This window comes from Brettanomyces bruxellensis, chromosome 7 (genome assembly GCF_011074885.1).
Source record: "Brettanomyces bruxellensis chromosome 7, complete sequence".
Classification (NCBI taxonomy): domain Eukaryota; kingdom Fungi; phylum Ascomycota; class Pichiomycetes; order Pichiales; family Pichiaceae; genus Brettanomyces; species Brettanomyces bruxellensis.
The window spans coordinates 1,071,823-1,099,548 of NC_054688.1; the positions used below are offsets into that span (position 1 = coordinate 1,071,823).

Sequence of the window (27,726 nt, forward strand, 5' to 3'; positions counted from 1 at the left end):
AATAGGCTTTCTCTATTTCGACTTATTTTAAACCTTATATCCAGATCTACCCATTATTATGATACTCTCCATTTGCAGTTTGCCATGCTCGGTCCCTCAAATTTTTTTTTTTTTTTTTTCTCTCTTCATGCTTTTCAACACTTGCTCACCTCATAACACCAAAAAAGGTTCTCGCATTTTTATTTCTTGTATCAACTCCAGAAAATCCACTTTACATTACGGCTTGAAGCATGGATAGAGTGGAAAGCTTGGTGAATGAAGGGGAGGCTATAGTGTGGTCAAAATGTACCCAAATTCATAATCCAGAATTCATTGCTTGCAGTTAATTGTCATCCTTTCGGCTCATAATCAAGTAATTAAGCATCTCTTTTCACGTGATACTTATCACGTGACCACGAAGTTAGGGTCTTTTAGGGTGATCAAAAATGGCATATTGTAGACGGGAATACACTAATTATGTGATAATAGTATTGCTTGAGTAAGACTATATCTTGCTTTGTTATTAAGAGATTAATACACATTCATTTGAAGGTCGCTCGTAGGCACATATATTTGGTGCAGTTGTATGCGGTCAAATTTATTTAGGTCACAATTAATTTTTTTTCTCCTTATCAGTTGCGAACAATATTTCTTCTTCCTCAGCTTTCCCAGATCATATAAGCGGTCCCTTTTCACCATATTTAAACAAATCATATAGGCACATAAATAATTGGCGAGCATGAATTCTTTGGCTATACGGGCATTAAAATCACTGGCATCAAGGCCAAGTGCCTTGAAATTTCAATATCCACTTCCCTTCAATGGAATTGACATTGCTAGGCATTTTAACACTATCAAATATCCACCTCCACCATCATACTTCGAACACAAAGCCAACAAAGGAAAAAGGCCAAGAAGAAAATTCAGGAAGTACATGCTCTTTTTTGTGGTGGGAGCCGTGATTTCATACAACTACTCTATTCACGAATTGGTTGAAATGCTGTTGGATACTCTTCCGGATAATAAACTTGAAGCAAAAGCATACGAAGAGAAACTAGAAAGCGGATTGCAGGATCTTAAAGTGGTTAAAAAGCTTTCCAAAGATGAACGATTCGTTCAAACTAGATCCTGGGAATCGTTCAATACGATTTCAAAGCTTCCAATTGAGGAGTATCACAGCAAGAAGAATCCAATAATTCACGAATCGTTAACTGAGCCAGGCGGAATTGCAATCGCACCATTGGTGTTCAATGATGCGGGAAACAGGGAATCACACGTGATCATCCACTTGGGAAAACGTTTGGCCGGCTACCCATTAATAGTCCATGGTGGAGTGCTTGGACTTATGGTGGATGAGGTGTTTAAGAAGAGTTGTGCTGCAGAGTTTGGAGTTTTGGACGTTAACAAACTTCACACAGAGAAATCAGTCCTCAATTATCGTTCGCCAACATTTGTGAACACGTTTGCGTTATTTGAAACCAAATGTGAGGCACTTGGAGATGATAAATACAAGGTGACTGGAACCGTGACTAATGCTAAAACTCATCGGAAGCTGATTGATGCAGAAGTTATCATAAAAAAGGGAAAACTACCGGATTGCACGGAGGAGACTACACAGCAAAAACTGGCGCAAGATTCTAAAGGTCGTTCCTCGGGCAGAAAGAGGAGTTGGCTACTTTGGGCATGAGGGCATATGTGTTTTACATAATTTAAGTTTATTTATTCTCTATTTAAGTGGTTGATGGAAATCATCTTCTGCTGTAGACAGTGTCGGCTATTACAACATTATCCAACAGTTCATCATGCTCTTCCATGTGTAGAACTTCACCATTTTCCTTTGTGAGAAGTTGCTCTTTCAACCCCAAGCCAATTAGTAGTGGCTTTTCATGATATTTCTCGTTGTATCTCTTGATGAAATCGTCGTAATATCCAGCGCCGTGTCCCAATCTCTCGCAATCACTACTGAATGCCATTCCTGGGACAAACAGTATGTCGAGTTTTTCATTATTTTGCAGTAAATCGTTCACCACTGATCCGGAGCCGTCGGATTTAAATTCGGGCTCTCTAATTTTGTATCTACCTCTCTCAGGCAAGCTTCTGGCCTCGGAAAGATTATCAATACTCAAGAAATGAAGAATGGACTTCTGCTTCTCGAACCGTTTCATATCGTTAAACCGACTTATTGCTGTCACTCTGGGAAGATACACTTTCTTATCAAAGCTAAAGCATGTCTTCACGATTTCATCCGTTGGTAATTCTCCACTTGGCAAATTCATATAAATACCAACCGTCCTTGCATTCTTGAACTCGGGTAAATCCGAAATTGTCTTGGCAGCGAGGATTGATTGCTTCAATAAGGTATCATGCGAAAGTTTTGCAATCCTGGCTTTGATTTGTTTCCGAAGGGCCCATTTCAAGTTTTTTATTGTATCCATACTTGTAAGTTTCATGGTGTTTTCTCTTCTTAGAAGTGTATTTTTCAAAATTCCATGCTTTTCAGCTATGTGTAAGCCAGAAAATGGTGAATGATGTCTTTGACCATTTCATGACTTCTCTTGACTGAGTCATAAATCTGATCTCAAAGACTGAAAAAGAAATAGCATCCTTACACCAATAAATTGCGGTGAAGCGGAAGCTCTCATTATTGGATGGACAATATCATAGGCTATGCGAGTGAAACGACGATAAAAAAAACGTGAATCTACAAAAAAGTGAAAAAATAAAGGAAGAGCGATCGTTTGAACACAATTGATTGGTGGAAATTGAAATCTTCCTTTTAGATTCTAAGCCTTAAAATTGAACGGTACAGGCATATATCACATACAAATTCTGCGTAGAAGAAAGGACTCGGGTCCAAAATGCAAAAGTACTTTCAGGATGTCGGAGAAATACGAAATACGGTGTTCATTTACCAGAAAAGAAGAAATTGTCACCATATTTACTTCTAATCGGTATGTGTAGTCGATCTCGTACTGATTCAAGCCTATTGGAGAATCGTAAGTAATGCAAGCGGAATATAGGAGTATGAAAAGAGCGGAGGCAGCATGGAGAAGAAAAGATTTGTGGAAATCACGGCATTTGTAGAAATGAAATATCCTGGTGAGGAAAGCGGTTAAAAATTAAACAAAGGAGGCAGGAAGAGGAAATTTAAGCGCCCGAGAGGAATAACTGAATTCGGTAAATACGTAATACCTTTTTCCCCTCTCCAATTTTTAGTAATCCAATAACTGGGAATCAAACCTATGATGAAGCGGTAAATTACCTTAGTCCCTACGTTAAATGCCAAAAAACATTATTCATGGAATAAAGCAGCCATATAATAAATAGGATGGACATTTGAGATCGAACAATGCAATATTCCGTAACATGAATTTGAACAGATTTTCGTATGCAAGAAATTTATTCATGCGTAGTTAATGTAACAGACTACAACATGAATGGTAGTTCAAAAACAGTAAAGAACATTGAGAAAAAAACAACATGATACACCCTTGTCTCATTGAATTTATTTTTTAACTTTTGAAGTTGTGCCGTATTATTTCTACAATGTCTCCAAAGCAACTACACAGCTCGGACAAAATATGTAATGAGTTTTGAGTTCTGGGTAAGCCGCTTGACGCAGGTAATTTGGTAAGGTAGAAGTAATCGGATTAATATCGCGGAAACCCAATTTTCATCGTTTTTGTTTCATTTATCTTGGACAAGTTGTAGAACTACCTACCTTGAAATTTTGCCCCTATGTTCGTAATGGATAATGTTACTATTCATTCGTGATTAATAACACTATCATTTATCTCTCCCTTAAAAAAGGCTTCTCGTGAAATTTAGTACGAAATACAGATAAATTTTTATGTCTTTAGAAGGTATACGTTTTAGTTCGGTCCAAATACAGCTGATGCTGATTGTTCGTACTCTGTTTTAAAAAAAAAAAAATAATGATTACTCTCCTATTATTTCACCAAAGCGGAAAATAACATCATAACGGCGGAATAGCGATATTTTCGACAAACAGGCATGAGGGTCTATGTGCACCGAATAATGGAAATTTCGAATTTTGAAAATTGAAAATTTACATCCTCGGTTTGTACGTAATTCCCTGAAACCAAGGTGCAAGTAATAATGCTTTGTTTTGTTATGCTGAAAGAGGGACAATAAGTCTAGCCCAGGCAAATATTAACTTGCATGCATTACATAGAGAATTATTAGCTGCTGGCCAAGGAGAAATCTTTATCTTCTCCTAAAAAAGCATGCGTGAGAAATCTTGTTCTCTAGAGTGATGTTAGGGAGAGTAGAGGTGTGGGTGGCAAAATTATCGGTGAAGGTATATTGTGCTGAATTTCACATCTGTGTGATCTTTACTAGTATAGTGGACTCGTTCCAAACCAATGGTGGCAAATATTGTAGTTGCACATCATTCCTCAAGATCAAAAGGCCTGGCAATTCAAGAAATCATTCCAGTTTGTTATTATATTATTGTTGATGCGGTCCAATCATCTACAGCTTTAAATCACCGCCTACTGAATTACAGCACCGCCAAACAATCCGACAATATGAATGAATAATATCCGATATTTTGGTGGAAGGAATTTCTGCATTCTTCATTTACCTTAGTCTGTCCAAAAGAACAGATAACTGTCGCTGACTAAGGTATTCTTCATTCAATGTTCATTCAATTTTAATTTTATATTTTTTCAACGGCTGTTATTTTTTTCTTTTTGTCATCCCAGCTTTCCACAACGTTTTTTTTTTTTTTTTTCTTCTTCTTTCCGCTTCTTTTTCTGCTCGGGTTCGAGATCTCTAATCTCAACAAACCTCCTTTTTCTTTTTTTTTGCATTCATTTTCGCCTTTTTAAAAACAATAGCCTAAGGCCCATGCTTAGAAAATTCTTTTCTGATTTTCCATCGGTAGACGCGACTCTTTTGGGAGTGCATTGTTCACAGCCCGGATTTTCCGTGGATACATTGTAAGGATCTTGGGTTGTTGCAAATACTATTATCTTCCACATGCATTTTTTTGGCCGCGACGTTCTTGTATTCTTTGTTTAATTGCCGCACTCCTACAGGCATCAAAACAACTAAAAATTTGAAAAAAAAAAAGGCCCAGCGTATAGGAGGTCTAGAGGAAGCCACTGGAACGCATAGTTATACCTGTAGAGGCCCACCACAATTTTCCCCTTTTGCACTACGGGGCACTACCTGGTTACTGATGTTAGGCAGCTCTTACTGGACACTGCAAATATTTTTCGTTTTCCTACCCTTTTCTTTTCATTCATTTTTACCTTTTTTTTTTCATTTCCCTTTCCGGCCCTCCTTCTCCATCCCTTTTATTTCGTCTTGGCTTTTTTTTTGAACTCACCCCATCGTGTGCCCCCAGGTGGAATCTTGTTTACTGACAAGTACAGTTTCCTCCTTTGGTATCATTCATTCTTTCTAATCATCTGTGATTCACTTTTTTTTTCTTCACTTGTGTTTCTTTAGTCCTTCACTCATCATATACTTACTCAATTACAATACACGTTCATCAGTCTTACCAAAGCTACCATCATCTATCATTGAGAAGCTGACCATCGAGAATACCAAGGGGAAAAAATAAAATAAAATAAGTTGGCACAAGAACAATAAATAGATAAATAATTTAGCACTACTCCACCTAGCTCTAAACAAGGTCCAAAACTCACAAGGGACACCATTGACAACATAGAAATCATCAAAGATGGCACTCAAGCGTGGCTTGTCAATGAAGATCAAGTCGACGTTAAATTTAACCAAAGAGAAACTCTCGTCGCACAAATCGGGTCAAAGTGTATCGTCGAATCATTCTGCATCTTCCTCTTCACATACGTCGGCATCCCGGTCAAGAATGTCATCTTTCTCCTCGTCCGGGAGTCACACAACGCTGGAATCGTACGAACCAGATAGAAGCACTGGAAAGTCTCTGCCGTCTCCTTTAGATCTTTCAGCTCCTGATGCTGACTTTCTAATGCGGTCCTCAAGCACTTCACGGCGACGTGAGCGTCGAGGACGCCACTCTGGGTCGATTCTCAAATCCAAAACATCCAGTCGATACGGAAAGGAGGTACTAGACACAGAAGCAGCATCAACGGTCGAAAATGTAGATTCTGCAAACGAGAAAAAGGACAAGACAGCAGAACCAAACGAGGTGATCCTCCTTCCAATCGATCCGGAGGACAAGGTTGCACCTCCGTGCACCCCGGACCAACTCACACCAATTATTCCAATGACCATGGAACAGCTAAAGAATAAACTTCCGGTCAGTTTGAGCTCGCCAGTCATGACAAGTGAGGAGTTGTTCAGTAACCACAGCAACGCAACTGCAGAGGACGGCACAGCCCAGCAACAGAAAAAACGGCCGTTGATAATATCGTCTTTGAGCAGTACGAGCAACACAGCCACGTTTGTGAGCAGTTCCTCGAGTGTTTTGGGAAGTTCCTTGCAACAGTCCTCGAGCAGCAACTCGTTGAGAGGCAGTGTAGGCGGCAGTTCGTATGGTGCAGGGTTGTATGCGACGTTGGACGATGAGCAGTACAAGGATCACATTGACCCGCTTTTCCTCAAGACAAACCAGATAGACCACTTTGACAAGTTCCTTGACAGGAAGAAAAACGACAAACTGGCGGATCAAATGGGCTGGAACATTCTTCACAACATCTCAGAGGAGGATGTGGATGAGCTCTCGATGCTTGACAAAGGCGTTTCCGACAAGTTTGCCTGTTCCATGTGTCAGGACTAAGGAGAGATCTTCTTTCAAACTATCTTTACTCTCCTATATCTTTGACTATTTTGCTATTTCAAGAGTTTGCTCGCTGGCCAGTTGCAGATGTGATGAAATTCTCGCTTACACACACCGAGAGACAATGGAAAACACACACACTCTCTGGTTCTCTACCCGTTTTTATGTTTTTTTCTTTCTTTTGACCTCTTTCACACTTTACTACCCGACCCTGATCTAGATCCCTCGGAGGTTCCACACTAGATTTTGCTTATTTCTTGCATTCTTTCTTTCTTTTCTATTTTTATTTTTCCTTATTCATCTTTATTTTTCCCCATTTTATTTTTATTACTTTTTTTTTTTCATTCCACTACTTGGATGTTTTGGCTTACCATCCACCGGTTCTTCACTTTTCACTCGCTCTATTTCCTGTTCATTTACTTCTACCTCATTCTCGAATCAAGTTTCGAATCGATCTTAGCAGTTTTATTGGCTGATTTATCTATTCGTCTTCTCGCTCCACTTTAGATTTATACGCTTTTCATCTTTTCTTCTTCCACGTCTAGTATGGAATGCCCTCCAGCAGTATCTTTCCTTCTCTCAATGTATCTATTCTTCTTTCATGAATTCTAGTAATCGTAGATTGCTTATACTGGTTATGCTTATCGAATATTCTGTTTCGTTATCTTTTTTATTCCATATTTTTAGTTTCTTAAGTTTTTTCTTTTTTTTGATTCTTCTACCGGCGTCGATTGACTCGGTTTTTGAGTCTCTACCGTACCCATATATTTCTCCCTACATAACATGTTACACACTAGCAATGGCACCAACAACAAAGCATTAATATTTCTGCTTTTCCCAAACTAGGCCCAAATTATTCGCATATCCACACTTTAACTGTCTGGAGTTCAACTTATGGATGCACAAATATGTCGTCCTTCACCGCGATTAATGTTACAGATGATGAGTTGGATATTGAAGAGCATACTAGAGAACTTCAGATCGAACATGCATTAGAGGTCTTTGACAAAGCACTAAAATTCCAGAAAGACCGTTGTTTTGAGTCAGCCTCCGAGCTGTATGATGCTTTGTTTGAAATCGAGATCATCAGCTCCAGAAATGATACCCACAACCCAATGATTGAGCAGCTTAAATTCATGGCTTATAGAAATAGAGGCTTTTTGAAGGTTGGTGAACTTTTCGACGAGCTTGAGGACGATAAGGAGGTTGTAGAATTAAAAGAATGTGATGATACGGTAGGTGAGAAAGTCGCAGGTGGTCAAAATGGCACAATTGTTGAGCAAGATGAGGATCATGACATACTGATTTCACGATACCACCGACTTCTATCAGCTATGGATGATCTAACAACTGCCCTAAATCATGGTGAAGGAGATCTCAAGCTTATGCAAATTATCACCGAGATGTTTACCTTTTATGGTTTGAATCGTGCTGCAAGGTTTGGTTTCGAGTATAAGATCAAGCCATCCGAAATAGACGGCGGTGTCAATCCAAATCATAACACAGATGATCTTAATTGGAACATATCTGAGCCGAGAACTCTTCTTCCGAACCAGGTCCAGTTCATAAGTCGGTTCAAAGAGCTCATGCTAAGGATTGGAGACAGGTATAGTGAGATATTTCTCGAAGTTAGCAAAGTTCTCGACAATTCTTTAGCCCAGAGGATACTCTCAACACGAAAAATGCAGACCCTTGATTTCAGCAAGATAATATCGAAAGAAGAGTTTTCCCGTCTTAGACATTCCCATGCTCAATCTTCTGTTGTGTCTGTGCCGTATAATAGGCAGAATATGTATGATATCTCTGCACTGCTTGAAAATTTGGAGGCTGTAATACCGAATGCAAAAGGAAAAGCTGGTAATTTGCATTTTCCTGATGACTACATATACACAAGCAAGCCGATAGACAGAATAAGCATAGATTTTAAGTTGGTTGAGGAGCCTAGAGATCAAGATGAGAAAAAACAGCTGAAAGACACATCACTACCAGATGGAAAAGAGACGATAGTGATTGACGATGATGTAGAGCAAGAGAAATCTTTAAATGAAATGAATAAGGCAACTACAGAGAAAGATCAACTCCCATCGGTAAATTCCGAGGAGCTGACGTTGGCTCAAAGAATTGCTGTGAAAAGATTAAGATCCAGAAACGAAGCTAAGATTGATGAGTTGACACCGGAGCTATTTAAAGATCAGGCGAAATTTCTGGATGAGTTCTCAAAATACATTGAGCTATGCCAGATTAAGCTGCCCAAACAAGATCTCATTCAGACCGTCATCTCTGGATCATTGAAGAATAAGAATGTTGATTTCAGAATAGTCAACTTTCAGTACTACCTAAATCATTGGAAAAGTGTACAATCAAAATCATTATTGACCGATTTTGCTCCTGTATCCTCTTCTGAGAAGAAGGAATCAGCCAGCGATGATGATTATATGACCATGCGTAACAAGTCCATAGAAGATATCTTGAATGTGAGCTCTTCGAGTGAAGATTCCGAAAGAACACCTTCTGCATCCAGTTTAGATGCAGGCTGCATTTTCAAGAAGTTAACAGATTTCAACAAAACCGGGGGACACTTATATCAGTTGAGATGGATTGTCATTGATTATCTGCTAGGTCCAATTGGAGATAAAGGAGGGAATCTGGTCACAAATGGCTCCATTACAGATGCCGCACTTTTGTCTTTAGAAGGCATTACTTTCTCCATGAATGAGCTGTTATACAAACATTATGAGGCCAAATTGGAAGATCCACGCATAGAAAACGATATGGGTAGCTGGGAAGTTGCACTATCGATCTTTGAGCTTTTTGTCAATTGCTATTTGAGAATTCTAAAGCGGGATAAAGAGGAAGAGTCAACGGATATGCTTACCTTCGATGAAGATATTGGTCACATTGTTGAGCGTTGGGAAACACTATTTGACGATTTGTTTAGTTTTGTTGATTATCAATCCGTTTCTCCACAGCTTTGGCTAAGGTTCTCTTGGGCCAAGTCGTGTCTTTTACGGAATAAGCCTGAACTTAGCACCAAAGATGTGAGTTCGTTGCTCTCAAAAATGTCTAAAGTTGGAGAAAGAGCGAAATTCGACATCCCTATGGTGAACTATGACTTTATTCCGGCCTTAAACTTGAATAGCATAAGAATCCAGTTGTCTAAGATGGACGTTTTAGAGGCTTTTACCAACGATGACAAGTCCAACAAGATATTGGAAAGAATTCTACTGCAAAAAGGACCATCTTCTGAAGAGACTGATACAGAAATAGAGATGAGAAAACTTATGGAGAATTCGCCAACTCTGTTGAAATTGCGGCTCTGGTCCATACTCTTGACCTTTTACCAGAATGAGTACAACATTCAGTCTTACAAGATTGGATTTGGCCACGTGTTGTCCATCTTGGTCAAGGAGTTGAATGCATTAAAGCAAGAAGATGCTGACACTTTGGGCGTCAACAAGAAGTTGCTCAAGATTTTAGGCGTGTTTTGCTATCTTGCGAAGCGATATGTTAGTTTCCTATCCAGCGAGAAATGGAATGTGAAGTCGGCTCCAAGTGACAGAGAGGTGTTGGAGAAGCTTATGATATTTACACGTTTTGCATATGTATTTCTCCTCCATGAGGATACAGCGGAGATGGTCTCATTTCGGCATACGCTCAAGAAAGATTTTGCAAAAGCATACGAGTGCCTTGTCAGCCTGACTGTACTCAGCTACACTTTGGTGCTTGTATACTATGATTTTACTTTGTGTGACCCATCTCCAGACAAGATCAATGATTTCTACAGCATTATTCACGTTCAACTTGGTGTGAGGCATATCTGCAACAGTTCAGGGGGCTACTTGTTAGATTACATGCAGCAGAAGCTATCTGAGCTTCTTTGGGAATATTCGGACCGGGACTTTTTCCAGATTGTGCACTGCCGGTATGGGATTCAGGTCTCGATGGAGTACTATGAGGCGTATGACCACCAGACGGAAAAAACGGAGATGACCGACACGGATGCAATTGCCGTCAGCAGGTATGTGATTCCCTACTGCTACAGGAAAAAGCACCCGCTTTTGAACCCTCCTAGAAACGACATAAAGTCTATCCTTGACATGGTGTACGAGAGTGTCGGAGATCTGCCTGGAATAGACGCAAGTGTAAGAAGAAACAACAGTATCATTACGAGATTTTTGGATAACACTGTTCTTGACATGGATATTATATCCGATGCATTTGACGGCAAGTTTGAGATGGCTTTAAGTGTTCCTGACTGTCTACAAGTGCAGGCAGCAAAGAACGGTGTATATTTCATGCAAGGACTAATGGCCTTGCACACATTCCGCATTAGGAGAGGAGCCATGCAGGGCCGTTCTGCAGATCTTGATTTTGTCATTAAAATGCTCCAGATGGACTTATCGTCTGGCTCGCATCGCATTGATAGCTGGCTTCTTTTGGGTGAGGCGTACTCCTATCTTGTTGAGGATGATATTATATGGACGTCTGACAAGCTCAATAACGAGGAGAAAAAGAACTATACTGCTTCTGTTCAAAAGCAGGCAATCCTATGCTACCTTGTGGCATTTAGCTTGTATCAGCACTACAAGTTGCTACGAAACGAAGAGAGAAAAACAGAAGAAACACTCGAAGTCTTGAAGCAAGGAGCGAAGTTTGAGCCTTTGGCTCCAACACTGTGGAATTTACTTGGCCGGGAACTTTATGGTGCTTGGATGAAGCCGATGTGCAAACTTGCATTCCGTGTCAGTGCCTCCCACACACATCTTTTGGGCTCACCTTTCCCATCCAACTCTATAATCAAGGATTCTGGAAACAGTACGACAATTCTTGATGGAACAAAAATTATGTCTGACACCGTCTTTTATCAGATACTTGAGTTGGTCTTTAGCCGCGCTTATTGCTCAAATGGCTCAGACTGGTACAGCCTCATGTATTTGGCCAAGGTTCAGTTGAAGCAGAGAGATCGACATCGTTTCCAATCGATACTGCCCAACTTATTGCTTTCATGCCTTGTCGGATTAAAGGAAAGCACTAGAGAGGACCCTATTGTAGAGCCACACTATGTTTACTGCTCTGCTCTCTATCGGGCCTTTAAACATGGTGAAATTGGTTATTCGTCAGCACTTGAACTTCTCAAGAAGGATCCTATCTTTGCCGAAGTTCTTCCGGAGACTGTGGTAAGTAATAATGATTTTCTTGAGTCGTTGATCACCGCGTTGAGAAAATGCTTGTCGTACGATAAGAAAAAGTGGCAGCACAAGCCACGCTACAAGATTGCAAGAATCTATCTTGACGATTTCAAAGATCTTGAGTCCAGCAAGAAGGAAATGGACTCGATCATTAACCTCAAACCAACAGTGAGAAGTTTGAGCACAATTTGGAAACCGGACAACGAACGCCCTGGTAAGCACTTTGTGTACAACTTCATGTATATCAACTTCTACATCGAGATGTTGGACTACACTGCCGACATTTATCCAATGATCTATCTCATCAAGAAGTTGAGGAAGTTGGGCTCTAGCATGATTGGGCAGGTTAAGACTTTTGACTCGGCAGTTGCCAAAGCGTGTGTTATGATAAAGAAGATTATGTACATCCACCCTGGGTACTTGGACTTGCAAATTACCCAGATGGTGTACTCGGAGTTCATCAATTACTCGAAAGAGTTCATTGAATCCTTAAAGGGGAAGACCGAATTCACCGAGTGGGAGAAATCGACCATTTTCTTTTTAAATGAGGCGTACGAGTTTCGTAAAATGGCAAATGGATTTGCCGCAACCGGAATTATTGATGACTGCTACCACAGTCTATATCTGACGTTGTTCATGCCCTATCTTCAAAGGAAGCTTTTGGAGGTTAAGCCTAATCGTGAGAGTACTCAAGAAGAGTTGTCATCAAGCCAATCATTGGAGCTTGTTTCCGATAGCAGATTCAAGCAGGTCAGTTTAAAATCACCGGGTTCTGGGCCAAGAGAGAAAATTAGGGTTGCGAGAAGAGACATCACTCCATTCTGTGTCAAGCTAATAAAAACCCTGGCTCCCATTCTCAGCCAGTTGAGAAAAGAGGCTTTCAAAGGTAACTTTCTTCCGTATGACAAGGAATTGGTTCTTGAAAACAGAGAGTATGATAATGTTGCCTCTGCTAATACTTTAAACTGGGAATATGGCATTAAGGAAACTGATAAATCGGCCAATGATGCAGCTGATATTGTTAAAGCAAAGTACCTTGTTACAAAGTATAGTAACCTTCCAGATTCAACACTATCAAGGTTAAGGGATGAGTTTGATATCAGTCTGGATATGGAATCGATTTTCAATAATGATCAAGCGCCGAATGCGGAGATATTTGATGTCGGTGAAGTTTCTGGATCAGAAAACTCTGGAGAGGGAAAGGATATGGTAAAGAATGCTGAAAAAGATGCAAGTGTTGAAAAGGGTGCAAGTTATGAAAAGAATACAAATTCCGACAATAACAAATCCAAAGCATTGGAAGGTGCCCAGAGTTCAGAGGTTAAGCCAATTGATAAAATAAATGAAGATCAAATTAAGGTAAAAGAGTTCGAGAAGCAGGACAAAAATGCGTTAAATGCACCGGAGATCATTAATTTGGATGATGATAGTGATTTCGATGTCAAAGAAAGCGAGAATACGCATCAATCCAAGTTGACAGAATTCTTTTCTGGAAAGCACAAGCATGAAGTTGTGGAGCCAATAACAGAAATCGAGAAATACCCAGTAAAGAGGAGGAAACTCGTTATCTCTAGAAATTTCCAAACCAAAAAGCCAGAGCCGGTGCAAGAAGAAAGCAAGCCGAAATATGAAGATGTTGAAGATGTTGAAAATACGAAGAAAGACTAAAAGAGGATATTATACAGTACATAACATACATATACGTACACAAGCCTTATTACATAATACATGGTAAAGCGCTAGTTTACAGTGGGTAAACCGGTTGGTGGGTTGATAATACTTAATTGTCGAATCGGGGATCAACCTTGGCCGCACTTTCACTAATTCCCCACTTATCCCTGACTATTGTATTTTGAACTTCAACCTCACTTAGCTTCGTAGGAGGTTTTTTTGCAATACTGTTCCTCAGCTCTTTTTGAAGCAGTTCCTGGTTCTCTTTCTTCTGTTTCTTTGATATGAGTTCTGACTCCTTCATTGCACAGAACTGCTCCACTGTCATTTCGCCTGCAAGGAGGTTTTCTGCAAATTCTGTGTCTGGGTTTCTCATTGCAATGAGATCTTTTCGAAAACGCTGCCTGTATTGAATTAAATTAGAATTGAATCTTTTGTATAAGTTCTCCTCGTATTGCTTCGAAATGTCTTCTGGAGCTTTCACCTGCTCCTTTTCGGTGATTCCTGCAACTCTGATTATTTTAGCAAATGCCTTTTGCATTCCTTCTCTGCAGGCCACTCGGGTTTTGTCCCATATATCATTTGGATCATCTCCTTCGGCAATTCCGGCATCGGGAACCATTTTCTTGCCCTTCACAGATGATTTCTGTCTCCTAGCCATGTTTAGGAAATGCCAGATAATCTAAAAAAAATGCCTGTTGGTGAGCAATGTTGTGTTGTGCATAGATAATTTGCCATGCAACATGCCGGGGTAAATATATTTGCTTTTTTCTTTATCGAAGGATATCGAAATGTTAATTTTCGCAACTGGGAGGACGATAAGATCTCTGCTTATGCATAATTTTTTGGCCAAGTGAACGACTTTGACTTTGCTCTAAGTAACTTTAGGCATGTTGAGGTGCTTATCTCTGGAATCAAAGCTGAACGGATGAATATCTATCCTGTTAGGCCAGAGTGGTAACCTTATAATAATCATGATTGTCAAAATCCTAAGCATCGCATTTCTGATTTTTTCTCGATAATTTTTCCCGCTTTTTTGGCACCTCGCTACCCCATACTTAAATTCTCGCACACCTGCAGCCCCAACATGTTTTCTCGTGCTTTCGGGAACATGCCGCAATCTCCTATGAAAGGGATTTTAAAGTAGATATTCACGTCACCAACTACATTCGGTAAATAAAATTGACAACTCGAAACTAGATTTACAATCACAGGATGAAATACACATTTCTAGACCTCGTCAAGAAGATAGATGTTGTGCCCTACTATTACAACCCAAAAGAGCACAAATCGTTTAGAGACTCTGTTTACACGTTTGTTTCTCATGATGGGTCCTTCCGATTGGGATACATGCTACCGATGGTTGCCGAGGAGTTCAAGAAGCATTTAGATGTGGTAAAAGTGGACGATAAGACTAGAGAAGTTTGCATTAAGCCATCTTTGAACACTCTAAGCGCCAGAAATCAGGCATTCAACAAGATTGCCCGGATCTGGCGTGAAAAATGTGCGTTTGACCACCTGAAGGGCTGGAGAGATGAGTTGTACACGATCTACGACCCAGATAAGATGCCATACATGCGTTTGGAGAGGGCTTTCTGCCCGCTTCTCGGTGTTGTGATGTACGGATGTCATATTAATGGATATGTCATCGTACCAGGGACCGGAGAGTTGAAGTTATGGGTGCCGAGAAGGTCTGCAACCAAGCCAACATACCCAGGAATGCTAGATAATACTGTTGCCGGCGGTATGGGATATCCCCATGGATGTCTTGAGACAGTTGTCAAGGAATGTTACGAGGAGGCAGGTCTTAAAGCTGGCTATGTGACGGATCACGTGACATCGGTGGGTGTTATTTCGTACTTTTACCAGTACAGCAAGGGGGAGTACGCGGGCGAGAAAGGGTTTGTTCAGCCTGAGATTGAGTACATCTATGATTTGAAGATGGATCCCGATACGATTCCCCATCCGGTTGATCATGAAGCACAGGATTTCACACTAATGAGTGTAGATGAGGTGGTGGAAAGATTGAAGAACGGCGAGTTCAAGCACAATTGTGCGGGAGTCATTATTGATTTTTTCATGAGGCACGGATTGATAACTCCGGAGGATGAGCCTGACTATGTTGAGATTCAGAACCGGTTGCATAGGAAGCTTCCATTTCCAACCAGGTGAGTATGGGAATATAGTGTGGGTTCAGGTCCCTCATCATAGCGTATCTACAGCCACTACTCCAGTGATAAATTTCAGTTCTAAGCATTTTTTATTTAGTTGTTACGTATCTCATTTGGTGAAGTGTAGCTTCATGTTCATCCACTGTCTCTTCTTGACCTCCTCAACGGACAAGGACACGTTTCCGTAGGTGATAGGTGCAAAGAACACGAATCCCCAAACCACAGCAGCCAATAAAGCCACGATAACAGCTCTGTACTTGTAGACAGAGATCTTTCCGATGGATTTCCGGTCGCCCGTGAACTCGGCAGTCCTGTTATTTGTGAATAGAAACTCGATGATGGCCCCAGAAAGAAGGGCAGCCAGCAAGTGAGCAGGTAGGTAGTGATGCAAGAATCTCTGGCGGCCCATCAGGAAGAATGGGAAGTAGTGGCAAGCCCAGGCTGCGAAAAAGAACGAGATGTTCATGTAGACTCTTTTTCTGGCCCGCTCGTTCAACATGTAGACTCCTCTTCTTCTGGTGACGAGATCCAAAGCAACTATTGCCAAAAAGCACGACATGCAAACGCACTCGAGCCACCAGCAAGGGATGTTTCCCACGAAGAAGATCTGCTGTCTAGAATCGTTTTTCGTCCAGAAAGAGACTCCAGAGAGACACATCGGCCAATCTTGGGGCTCGGAAGCGTACGGATGCTCGGAAGAAAGCTCATTGTTCTGCTTGAACATCTCGCCTTGCAACTCAATCCACTTACGCAAAAATGGCAGCTTCTTGACCTGCTTTGGCAAGTAGAGCGCCCTTGCACCAGTCAATCCGATGATGCTGTCGACGTACCAGATGTTCGAGGCATCCTTGATCTCCTTATTTCCGTTCACCTCCTGCTGGTTGAACCCCCAGGATGGGAGAAGCTTGTCGTTGTGTGTCCACATGGCAACAACGGTTGGAACATGGCGGATTTTCACGAAAGACGCCTTGGATTTGAGAACATTTCCCGGCCGTTTGTCCACCGGATCAAATTTGAACACCGTGTCGTTCATGTTGTTGCTCTGGTTCAACATCTGGGCCGGAACAACGGTAAATTCCTCGTTTGTGGGGTAGAAAGGTGAGGCAACGTCGTGAGTGAGGAGATATCCGTTAGTTTTCACGTGTCTGAGCCTGAAAGAGTCACCTTCGCGCACAGGGGACGTCTTGTTGATGCTCTGTGGAGACATATCCGAGGGAAGAATCTCCCAGTAGTTGTTTGTGTCGTTAAAATCGTTGACACACGTGACCTGCTGGCCCTGGGACGAGATTCGGCCATCTTCGTACCGGAGAGGGTAGTTGTAGAGATGCGAGTGAAGCAAGCACTCAGTGTCCTTGTGCTTGATGGTGATCACATCGTGATAATGGACATCTTTGGCCTCTTTGGCCAACACCGAGTCTCCAAGTGTCTCCTGGAACTCTGGAGTCATGAAGTTGTCGCCCGGTCCGGATTTCGACAAAACAGTGAAGTGGACCCAGAACCAGAAGAGATACACGCAGAAGGGGATCACCACGAGCAGCATGAGGCGGGCAGTGAAGTGCTTGGCGAAGTTCCGGAGCGTATTTCCACGTTTCACGTCTAGAATCTGCCACAAGTCGTAAACCACGGCTATTCCGATCGATGCGTATGTGAAAACGCCGACGTACTTGGTGGAAATAACGCTGGAAAGCGAGAGACCAGTCAGGAAGAGCCACAAGTACCAGTCCCTGGAGAAAGGCTGCTTTCTCTGCTTGTAGAACCGGATGTAGCAGTAGATGGAAGCAGCAACAAAAAAGATGAGTGTTGCATCCAACAAGATCAACCTGGTTTCTCCAACGTGGGCGTTGTCGAGTGCAATCAATGCTGAGGTGAAGATGCACGTGAGAACTGAGTATCCGGACTCTTTCATGATGTTGAACACAAGTGTAACTGTGAAAGTTCCGAAAACGGCAGAAAGGGCACGCATTGGGATGTAAGGCACGGAATGGGTCAAGTACGAGTCTCCAATATCGTCAAACTTGAACTTGCCGTCGTATCCGGACAAGTATGCGACAAATGCAATGAGCAGCTTTGCAAATGGGGGGTGAAGATCGAAGAAGTACGTTCTCTGAAGGTAGTAAGAAGCGAATTTTCCAAAGTGCACCTCATCAAACACAACTTCGCTCGGATACCAGATGAAGCAGAACCTCACTGCCGCCGCAAGAATAGTCATGAATGTGCAGTACTTGCTGTATGTTTTCTGCTGCGATGGGTCTATTTCTGAGAGCCTCTTGGAGTCAACCTCGAGCTCTTCAATAGGCTTCTTTTCATCTTTTTCCACACTGTGACTTTTCGGCTTGTGCTTGTGCTCTGGCTCGGCCCGGCGAGCCGCTCTTGACCTCGATGGCATGCTTATTTGTTTTATTGAATGCAATGGATGTGATGGATTGGATCTGTTAGATATGACTGAGTACGAAGAATGAAAAAAAAAAGTACGATTAAGGGTCTGTTTGGAACAGGACGAACCGCTTGAAAGTAGCGCACTAAAAAGACAAAGATCCAAGGTGATCTCGATTGAAACGTGTGGTTACGTAGAAAAAAAAAGAAGAAAACGCATATGAAAAAGATGCGAAGCAAAGAGTAGAGGTGAGGACAACAGTGCGTCAGAATGAAGAATAAACAATGCGTGAAAAATTGACCGCGAAATGATTTGGAAATGAGCCGACCAAGAAAAATAGAGAAAAATAAAAAATAGTAAGGCAAAGAAAATAAACAAATACGAATAAATACAAATAAAGAAATACAAATAAAGAAATTCGAATAAAGAATACCGAGCCTAACACTAGGACCATCGCAGACAATCATGATATTCCTCCAAAGAAAATATTGAATTGTGTCACCCGAGCCGCTAACTTTGAGCAATCTTAAGTGAGTTTAAAATACAATAATATTAAGGAAGCTTAAATCAAGGCATGTGCTTTCAAGGCATGTGTTTTCACTTTAGATTAATGCTTTGTATTTCAACTGCCAACACAGATTAATACCTGCTGAATGTACTGAAACTGCGTGTACAATACTATGGTGTGTTATCCCAGAAAAAGGAGATTCCTTGATTTGCTCTTTTCATGCAGTTGCCAGCTTACTTCAGCAACGTTTTTCTCAATTTCGGGGCTTTCAATATTGGTTTAAGAAGGTAATTGCATTAGATAAAATATATAAACCTACACCACCCTCCTTTAAGCCATGCAGACCCTATCGCTTAAAAATCGCGCTGCTGCAAAGTGCCATAGTTTTATTGTGGTGTACGGATGTGACTATCCTGCCTGATCTAGAGGGCACCAGTTTGCGAGTGTTTGGGGTATATATTGTCAAAGTAGTTTTGTGTACTCTTTTCTGGGTAACAACAGCTTGTTTTATTTATGAATTTTGAACATTTACTTTGAAATTCAACTTTTATGCTGAAATGTATCTAGAAACATGGAATGTTGATAAGTCACCAGACAGTGCTGAAGCAGAAATGAGGGAGGAAAAAAAGCAGATGAAAATAAAGCGGTCGCGAATCTAGGGCAAAGTTTATTTATCCATCGCTATTTCATTTAAGGATGCTACATGTGCACAGTTACAGGTAGTACTTCGCAATATTTACCTTGCAAAGTCATTTTCCGGAAAGTGAATATATTCAAGTCGACATCCAGGACATGTTTTTACGCAATGCAACACGCTTAGGCCGTATTGGGGGAATACGATGCAGAATACTGCCTCCAGCATCTAAAAGGCTTATGAGCGACTTTTCAGCAATGAGGGAGGCATTTGCAGACCAATTTGAGGGATCCAATAGCCGGAAATCTGCCACTCACACGACCAAGGCCTCAACAACTCAGTCTTCTGATCGGAAAGCCAGCTATAGTGCCCCAAGTTCGTCAAGTGCACCACAAAGCTCGCAAAATGCACCATTAAGCAAGAAGGCGGCACCAGCAGCGAAAACAGACTCTTTGGGAGGAGTTTTTGGAACGTCGATGCAGGATTTCAGTCCAAGCGAGAAAGAGCATGCAACCTTGGACTGGTCAGAGTCGTTTCACGGCCTTGGAGTGGCACCATTCAGCAAAGAAGCACAGACAGTCTTGGCAGGCAAAATTCCAGATGATGACATCGAAATAACGCCAGATGGGTTGCTCTATCTTCCAGAAATAAAGTACAGGCGGATTTTGAACCGTGCCTTCGGAGCAGGAGCTTGGGGGATGGCCCCAAGATCGGAGACTTTGATTTCAAAGGGTAAATACGCAGGTGGTTTGCTTACCAGGGAGTACGGACTAGTGGTGCACGGAAGACTTGTTTCTGTGGCCAGAGGGGAGCAGCAGTTCTTTGCGGAAAATGGAGTGCCAACAGCTACAGAAGGGTGTAAGAGTAATGCTTTGATGAGATGCTGCAAAGATCTTGGAATAGCATCTGAGTTGTGGGATCCAAGATTCATAAAGACGTTCAAGAAGAAGAAGTGCGAGCATATCTTTGTTGAGCACATCCCAACGCACAAGAAGAAGATGATCTGGAAGAGAAGGGATACGGATGTGGAGTATCCATTCAAGAGATGAAGAATCTGGTGGTTGATATTCTGTACATAGCATTGAAGAAAAGCGGCAGCTCAAAGAGTAAATCTAAATTATCCACGAAGAACTACAGTAAAAATAAAAAAGACTATTTCAAACATCTACTCTATTCCTTACTATACTCAGTTAGATATTAATGTAACGAAAAAGAAAGAGCTAACAATATAAAAAAGCATGCTGTGTATCCATTGGCTGTAACAGGAAAAGAAATACAACGGTCACTCTCTCGTAGCTTACAAGCCCTGGGCAGCTCTTCTTCTGTCTCTCTCCTCGGAAATAGACAACTTAACACCCTTACCCTTTGGCAAGGAAATCCATGGCTTACCAGCACCCTCACCAATGACGAAAACGTTGTTCAATCTGGTGATGAAAGTGTTGTCAAGAGAGTCCTTGATGTAGACCAAATCGAAACCTCCCTCGTGTCTCTCCTTGTGGGTGATGACACCAACTCTTCCCAAGTTACGACCACCGGTAACCATAGCCAACTTACCAGTCTCGAACTTTATGAAAGATGAAATCTTGCCTGTGTCCAAGTCAACCTTGACACTGTCTCCAACCTTGATGGCAGGATCTGGGTATCTGATAGTTCTTCCATCGTGTGTAACAATGTATGGGATACCCTTCTTTCCGAGCTGGACCTTCTTAACCTTGGCCAACTTGTACGAAGCCTCTTCTGGGGTGATTCTGTGGATTGCGAATCTTCCCTTGATGTCATAGACCAATCTGAAGTTCTCGTTGGTAGCATCCAGGGAGATAACATCCATGAAACCAGCTGGGAAGGTGGTGTCGGTTCTGACCTTACCATCAACCTTGACTTGTCTCTCCATCAAAATAGCCTTGACTTCTCTTCCGTTCAAGGCATATTTAAGTCTGTTTCTCAAGAACACAATCAAAGGTAGTGACTCCCTCAACTTGTGTGGACCAGCCGATGGTCTTGGTGCGTAGACACCGGACAACTTGTCCAACATCCAGTGGTTTGGAGCTGCTAATCTCTTCAAATGATGCTTTCTAGTTTAAGTTACGTGTCTTGTTAGTATATGCTTGCATTTCACGGTGTTTATCTCGATAAAGGTTTGATTTTCAACTTGTGCTCTCTGGAAAATGTAACAAAATTGCCTCACTTATTATCTCCATTCCACTAACAACCCCTACTTGGTGTTTCTGTCACTTATGTTTGTCTCTGTTGGAATCATACTGATTTTTTTCACTTTCACTATTCCTCATATTGACGTTTCTCCCTCACATCATTCACTATCCAGCCGAATCATCACATGTGCTTCACACTGCTGCTTGCTTCCAACCCACCTTGTTACTACTTCCCACTGATAAAAACTGCCAACTCTCAAAACTATTGATTCATGTCTTGTTGCATTTCCAGTACCAACTGTGCCAATCTAAACCCTCTCTCAACTAAACAAAATGTACATACGGTCCTCTAGCCATCTTGAATTGCTAATATACCTATACTGGTTGGTTATCGTACGGAAATTAAATATACTTCCACAAGTAGAGAATAGCCTTAACGTTAAAGTAGTTATTTCAATCGTCTACTTTTTTTTCACCTACTCGGCAGTATGCTCGCATGCAAAAAAAAAAAATCTATGCTAAAAAAAAAGTCCGCGGACGAAAAATTTTTGAGCCCTCACTTCCCCTTCTTGCTGCCCTGTCTCGGTCTTTTCCTTCTTCTCTTAGGAAGTTTATTCTCAGTGGTGCGAGGTGTGCTTGGAGAAAATATAGTCACGTGATGAAATTAATTTTCAGCGTGCACCACAGAAAGTTAATTGCTGCATTTACCACTAGAGACTATCGACGCAAAATAATAGACTTGTTCACCTTGGAATTTCTTATTCTAAATTAAAGTGTGAAATAAAAAGGAAATGCGTATATAATTATTTTTCTTCCCCTCTACTTGTAGGGCCAATGATCTTGCACATATTTCTTCAACAAATGGCCCACATTGTACTTGGATGAGCAATCATTGTAATAAGAAACATTGCCAGCCAAGTCATTGTAAAGCTTCACATTTCCACCGCACGCAACTTTTAATGCCCATAGTATATGGTCCTGTATGAAGTCGTAAAAGACCAGATCTGTATATGGTGTACGGGTGCTGTTTGCACCTCCTTCAAACGATGCAATAACGTTTGGAACACGGAAGATCGGAAGCTCTTTATGGATTGTATCATCGCCATATACTCCAAAATCATCATGCGTAACATATCCGTACGACAAGCTTTTCTTGCCTGTATCTATGGGGTGTAGTACGTGCTGATCACGTGACATGCTTGGTATTCCTCCATCTAAATGAGAGTTAAGCATTTTCGCAGATGCAACTCTGGCATTTGTTGCCTTTTGGTAACGAGAGAGCAAATCTGGAAGATGCTTGCGACTTGTCGATGCCCCAGTGATGATGTAATCACCAGCATTAAGGATTCCCTGAATTTGTGCGGCTATATCTTTTGGCACGTTAGGAACAACTTTCCATTTATTGCTAAAAGGAGAAACTGTGAAAAGTGCATTTCTCGTGAAATCCCCCTTGTAAAGATCGTATCTGATAGATCCACTATTGATGAGTATGGACCGTGAGTTGTTATGTGTATTTTTGTATAACGGTTGCCGTCCCTTGAGTTCGCAAAGCTCTGGTTTGAGTTGTGTTATGATCTTATCTTGCAAAAATCTGAGAAGAGACTTCTTATCGTGGCTATTGTAGTAATCAGCGGCCGACATGTAAAAATTGTGTGGAACGTAACCCCATGAATCGCTAAGTCTCATTTCCCTTGCAGCAGATGCAATTCTGCGAGAAACAGATGATCCAAGATCTGTTTCAAAAGATGAAAGCGTATTTTTCCCCGTATGATGCATAAATGAGTGTATGTTGAAATCTATATACCGTCTGTGAACCTCTGAATCCGCAGTTTCTGCACTTGTGAAGTCTGAAAGCGACAAAAATCCGACGGTCTCGCAATATCTGCCGCTTTGTAACGCACTAGACCTGTTATCGTACATTGCAAAGTCTCTGATGTGCGAATGGCCTCCAAAATACTGGATAAACGTATCTGGGAAGAAAGTACGCAAATAATGATGAAGAAGACCTGCCTCAGTCCACTGGTGAGAAACAGGCAAGTGTCCAAAGACAACCAAAATGTCAACTTGCTTGTTTTGCGAGTAGTACGAGAGAAGATCGGACAACCACTGCTTTTTCACCATCTCCGATATTGGGGTGACTTTGACGCGTTCGTTCCCACCCGTAAAGTCAAACATAAAGGAGAGTGCAAGTACGTGATAACCGTTTATCTCTGTCTGGAAATACCTGTGAGTACTGTTTCCAAAAATCGTCCAAGTGTTGTCATCCTTGAGATATTCAACATTGGTCGAAATGTAACTTGGCCCGTAGTGCGGGACCATGTTTTCGTACTCGTACCTGGACACACTCGCTTCGTACAACTCGTGGTTTCCAACTGTGACCAAATCATAGTCGGCATTCATAAATATGGTCTCTGAAACCTGCCCGTGAGGAAAAGTGAGATCTGAGAGCCCATTTCCGTCGTGCCGGTCGCCCGTATCAACCAATAGGAGGTCGCCACCCTCTATGGCTGTGCAGTTCTTCAATTGTTCGGCAAACGAGATGAAATCGCCCCAGTCGGATGAGTACTGCTTTTGGTTCACGTGACCCAAGTACCAGCCATGGGTGTCTGTTGTGTGTAAAAAGTTGAGAGTTCCGTGACTCAACTCCCTCATTGGTTCGGCGAAGTCCGGCGTTCTGGCCCCTTTTTGGAGGTCAATGTGTACAATCTGGTCATCTGGGGTGGAAAGATGAGGATTACTCTCAGCACCTGAGACATGCAGAAAAGAGGCGAGCAGAAGAATCGAAAAAAAGTGATTGATGACCATCAGAAGATGCGGATGTTGTTAATGATGATGGTTTTGCTATGTTTGGAAATGTGGACTGAATTGTGGATGAATTGAATTGAAGTGTGAAGGTTTCGAAATGTTATCGATAAGGGATAGCGTAAATTCGCGAAGCGGTCCGATCTGGAAGCCTGCCAGAAGTGAGGATAAGAAAAATAAAATGTTAAGGTAAATAATTTTTAGATGGAGCAGAAGAATGGATGTGCGATAATGAAATAAGGCAATAAGTAAGGCAACGAATTAATGAAGTAATGAAGTAATGAGGTAATGCGATAATGCAATAATGCAATAATGAAGTAATGCGATAGTGCAATAATGAAGTAATGCAATAAGACAATATGACAATAACATTAATGAAGTAATGCAACGAATTAACGCTATATGCAATACTCAGGCAGTTAGGCAATACGCATGAAGTGAATATTAATCTTAGTGTAGACAAAGCAAAAGTACGAAGCAGAGTGTAAAAGAAAAAAGCAAAAAACAAACACCAATCACAGGTCAAAAGGCCCATTCACAAATTCGTCTTCGTCATCGTCATCAATGTCCATCTCGTCCTCGTTGGCACCGTCGCGTCGATCGTCGTTGGACTCATCCAGGTCGGAATCATCCTCGATGACCTCCTCATCAGGCGGGAGGTTCGGGTTTCCCGGGATCAAGGAGCCATACTGAGGTTTGAGTGAGTTTCCCCGCTTGACGGACAAGTTGCTCAAGTGGTCAAACATTGTGGAATCATCAACATATGTGAAACCTTTAAATTTATCCTGCATGGCCGTAGGTAAGGGTGTAGAACCCATGATAAATTGCCTGTTGATGGCAGAGGTCGATGCATTGGTGAATTCGGGATCAAAGTTGGATGTATCAAGTTCGTTGGCAATGTGCGGGACGAAGGGAGGTGGGATCTTCTTATCGTGAAGCAGGTTCCAGTCTACATCACGGAAAAATGGATGTGCCATCAACTCACGGGCATCCTGAAGTGCTCCCAGACGATGTTTGGGGTTTCTGTTGAGAAGACCCTTGACAAATGACCGGCCTTCAGGAGATAGGACCTCCTTGGGGAACCGCACTTTGCCAAAAGCGATGTTTTTGTACATCTGCTGGGTGTTTTCGGCATAGAATGGCGACCATCCGCAGCACATTTCAAAAATAAGCACTCCGAGAGACCAGAAGTCGACCATCTTGGTGTATCCAGACTCATCAAGCAAAACTTCCGGGGCCAAGTACTCGGTTGTGCCGCAAAATGTGTTTGTTGTGCCGTTTGCCGATAAGTTAGCTTTGGAGAGTCCAAAATCGCACAATGCAATGTGTCCGTTTGCATCCAAAAGGATATTTTCGGGCTTCAAGTCCCGGTAGACGATGCCGTTATCGTGCAAATGCTGCAATGCCAGCACCAGCTCTGCAATGTAGAATCTTGCCCGATCCTCGCTAAACCGGCCCTCTTTTTGCAAATGCCAAAACAACTCACCTCCACTCATAAAGTCCGTCACCAAGTACAAGTCTGTGGGTGTCTGAAACGAGAACTTGAGCCCCACGATGAACGCGGAGTCCGACGTGGAAGTCGTCACCAAGATGTCTCTCTCTCCAATTGTGTGTGCCACCTCCTTTTTTTTCACAATTGCCTTTTTCGAGAGCACCTTCATCGCATACACCCGGCCCGAGTCCTTCTTCTTCACCTGGAACACCTGTCCGAACGTACCCTTGCCCAATAGTCGCAGGATCTCGAAGTCCTGAGGCGAGTAGTGGTGTTTTCCAATTTTCGTGTATTCAAACCGGATTTGCACACGACCAGTCACCATTTCCGACGAGATACGAGACCGGAGACTGTACCAGCCCTCGGTCTTGTTTTCTGCATCGGTTCTGGGCCGGATTCTCGCGTGGCCCAAGAAAAAATCGTCCTGACTTGCATCGTAAACACTCACTTCGATCTCAGAATTCTGTCCAATAACGTCGAAAATCGACGATTCGTTCCACACGGGATTTCGCGAGTGCATGCTACCCGGGCGGATGTTGAGGCTCCTGCTGGAGGAGCTTTGCCGGTTAAATGGAGGCCGGATAACCTGCTGATGCTTCATCTGCTGATTTATTGCACCTTCCTCCTCCGGGATACTTTGCCGGGCTGTGTCGAAGCTGTAGGGGAAGCCGGTCACAAACTCGGAGTTCTCAAAAGTGCAAACCACGTAAGGTCTTGAGTTTTCTACCATCACGTTTAAATCGACGGCCCGGTCAACGGTCACCCTCAACTTACCGCGGGGAATTCGCGCCGTGCCGCCGGCCTGTTTTTCCTCCCCTGCGGATTCCGCGCTTAGAGTTTTTACAGTTTTTTCGCTCCCCAAAGTTCCCTCGCTCTCTCTCCCGGTGCTCCCTTCTGATCCCTCGCTGTCTCGCGAGTTTGCCCCTGCCTTCTCCCCGTGGTGCAGCTGCGCCGTGAGCTGACTGTGCTGCCGCCCGCTGCTCATGCCCGACGCCTGCCGGTCGAGGTGCGTCTTTATCTCACCCCGCTCCCCCTTGATCGTCGTCCCGGTGGCAAACGAATTATCGCTGAGGGCAATTGTGGGCGAGGCAGTGTGTGGCATCATCTTCAGGGGGAAATCCGGTGGTGGCGAAGATGGCCTTATGGTATTTTGTTGCTGGACCTGCTTGGTTTTGGCGAACCCAAACAAGCTTCTTGCGAATTCTGACATTTGATGGGTTATGAATTGTCAATAATTGTCCGTTTAAATTAAATTGTTCTTATCTGTCAGAATATGCTAATTGGCAATGTCTGTGTGTCCACTTATTTTTATTAGTCTGCAGTCTTATTAGACTGTGATTATGTCTTATTAGTCCGAACTCTTATTAGACTATGCTGATATCTGTAGATCTTTGTGTCTGTAGATCCTTGTGTCTTTAGATTTTGTGTGGATTTATGTCTGAAGATCTATTGCTGTAGATTTGTCTGTAAATCTATGTCTGCAGACTATCTCTGTAACTCTTACACCTCTTTCACTCTATGCCTTTTATTCAGATCCTATGACCTAATCAGATCTTACTGATTATGCACCTTTATCAAGCAAGTATCGATCCACGAGTGCTAACTTTGATAAAGAAACAACTAGCCTAGTCTGCTTAAATGCTATAGTCCGTGCGATGTTCTGCACACAATGCACTGAACACCACTCACCGTGTCAAAAAAATGATGCTTATTAAAAAAATTTGTATGATGTGATTCAAACTGTTGAAATGTATCCACTCTCCGATAAGAATAATACAAATCGCTGCCTTAATGAACTCCGCACCAAATGCAATATAATTGGCTTTTGCTTTGATCAAACCCTAACTCCTATGCTGCAATTATTGGAGAAGAAATGGTTGTCCGTTCAACTTGCAATTGTAATAATTAGAGAACGAGATCTGTCAGAGATAACAAGATAGAGAAGAAAGCCAACACAAGACCATAAATTTGATGACATGTACTTCTTCAAAGTTAGGTGCAACTA

General features: G+C 42.1%; 11 protein-coding genes across 11 annotated transcripts; 5 read left to right on the plus strand and 6 right to left on the minus strand.

Annotated features, from left to right (window-relative positions):
• Nucleotides 1–718: 718 nt before the first annotated feature.
• BRETT_004947 (uncharacterized protein) lies at nucleotides 719–1,666 on the plus strand (the record flags this gene model as incomplete). Its single annotated transcript, XM_041283434.1, has 1 exon — nucleotides 719–1,666. One exon carries the CDS (start codon nucleotides 719–721, stop codon nucleotides 1,664–1,666), a length of 948 nt encoding a protein of 315 aa, XP_041136786.1.
• A 61-nt stretch (nucleotides 1,667–1,727) lies between these two features.
• Nucleotides 1,728–2,429, minus strand: BRETT_004948 (uncharacterized protein; the record flags this gene model as incomplete). The annotated part of the gene is made up of 1 exon (XM_041283435.1): nucleotides 1,728–2,429. One exon carries the CDS (start codon nucleotides 2,427–2,429, stop codon nucleotides 1,728–1,730), a length of 702 nt encoding a protein of 233 aa, XP_041136787.1.
• A 3,263-nt stretch (nucleotides 2,430–5,692) lies between these two features.
• On the plus strand, nucleotides 5,693–6,730 carry BRETT_004949 (uncharacterized protein; the record flags this gene model as incomplete). Its single annotated transcript, XM_041283436.1, has 1 exon — nucleotides 5,693–6,730. The coding sequence occupies one exon, from the start codon at nucleotides 5,693–5,695 to the stop codon at nucleotides 6,728–6,730; it is 1,038 nt and encodes a 345-aa protein (XP_041136788.1).
• Nucleotides 6,731–7,638: 908 nt separating this feature from the next.
• BRETT_004950 (uncharacterized protein) lies at nucleotides 7,639–13,587 on the plus strand (the record flags this gene model as incomplete). Its single annotated transcript, XM_041283437.1, has 1 exon — nucleotides 7,639–13,587. One exon carries the CDS (start codon nucleotides 7,639–7,641, stop codon nucleotides 13,585–13,587), a length of 5,949 nt encoding a protein of 1,982 aa, XP_041136789.1.
• Nucleotides 13,588–13,699: 112 nt separating this feature from the next.
• Nucleotides 13,700–14,251, minus strand: BRETT_004951 (uncharacterized protein; the record flags this gene model as incomplete). The annotated part of the gene is made up of 1 exon (XM_041283438.1): nucleotides 13,700–14,251. One exon carries the CDS (start codon nucleotides 14,249–14,251, stop codon nucleotides 13,700–13,702), a length of 552 nt encoding a protein of 183 aa, XP_041136790.1.
• A 554-nt stretch (nucleotides 14,252–14,805) lies between these two features.
• On the plus strand, nucleotides 14,806–15,762 carry BRETT_004952 (uncharacterized protein; the record flags this gene model as incomplete). The annotated part of the gene is made up of 1 exon (XM_041283439.1): nucleotides 14,806–15,762. The coding sequence occupies one exon, from the start codon at nucleotides 14,806–14,808 to the stop codon at nucleotides 15,760–15,762; it is 957 nt and encodes a 318-aa protein (XP_041136791.1).
• A 108-nt stretch (nucleotides 15,763–15,870) lies between these two features.
• Nucleotides 15,871–18,147, minus strand: BRETT_004953 (uncharacterized protein; the record flags this gene model as incomplete). Its single annotated transcript, XM_041283440.1, has 1 exon — nucleotides 15,871–18,147. One exon carries the CDS (start codon nucleotides 18,145–18,147, stop codon nucleotides 15,871–15,873), a length of 2,277 nt encoding a protein of 758 aa, XP_041136792.1.
• A 1,387-nt stretch (nucleotides 18,148–19,534) lies between these two features.
• On the plus strand, nucleotides 19,535–20,326 carry BRETT_004954 (uncharacterized protein; the record flags this gene model as incomplete). Its single annotated transcript, XM_041283441.1, has 1 exon — nucleotides 19,535–20,326. The coding sequence occupies one exon, from the start codon at nucleotides 19,535–19,537 to the stop codon at nucleotides 20,324–20,326; it is 792 nt and encodes a 263-aa protein (XP_041136793.1).
• A 248-nt stretch (nucleotides 20,327–20,574) lies between these two features.
• On the minus strand, nucleotides 20,575–21,784 carry RPS4A (ribosomal protein S4A; the record flags this gene model as incomplete). The annotated part of the gene is made up of 2 exons (XM_041283442.1): nucleotides 20,575–21,349; nucleotides 21,771–21,784. 2 exons carry the CDS (start codon nucleotides 21,782–21,784, stop codon nucleotides 20,575–20,577), a joined length of 789 nt encoding a protein of 262 aa, XP_041136794.1.
• Nucleotides 21,785–22,246: 462 nt separating this feature from the next.
• On the minus strand, nucleotides 22,247–24,232 carry BRETT_004956 (uncharacterized protein; the record flags this gene model as incomplete). Its single annotated transcript, XM_041283443.1, has 1 exon — nucleotides 22,247–24,232. The coding sequence occupies one exon, from the start codon at nucleotides 24,230–24,232 to the stop codon at nucleotides 22,247–22,249; it is 1,986 nt and encodes a 661-aa protein (XP_041136795.1).
• A 512-nt stretch (nucleotides 24,233–24,744) lies between these two features.
• On the minus strand, nucleotides 24,745–26,931 carry SCH9 (Serine/threonine-protein kinase; the record flags this gene model as incomplete). The annotated part of the gene is made up of 1 exon (XM_041283444.1): nucleotides 24,745–26,931. One exon carries the CDS (start codon nucleotides 26,929–26,931, stop codon nucleotides 24,745–24,747), a length of 2,187 nt encoding a protein of 728 aa, XP_041136796.1.
• Between the last annotated feature and the right edge of the window lie 795 nt (nucleotides 26,932–27,726).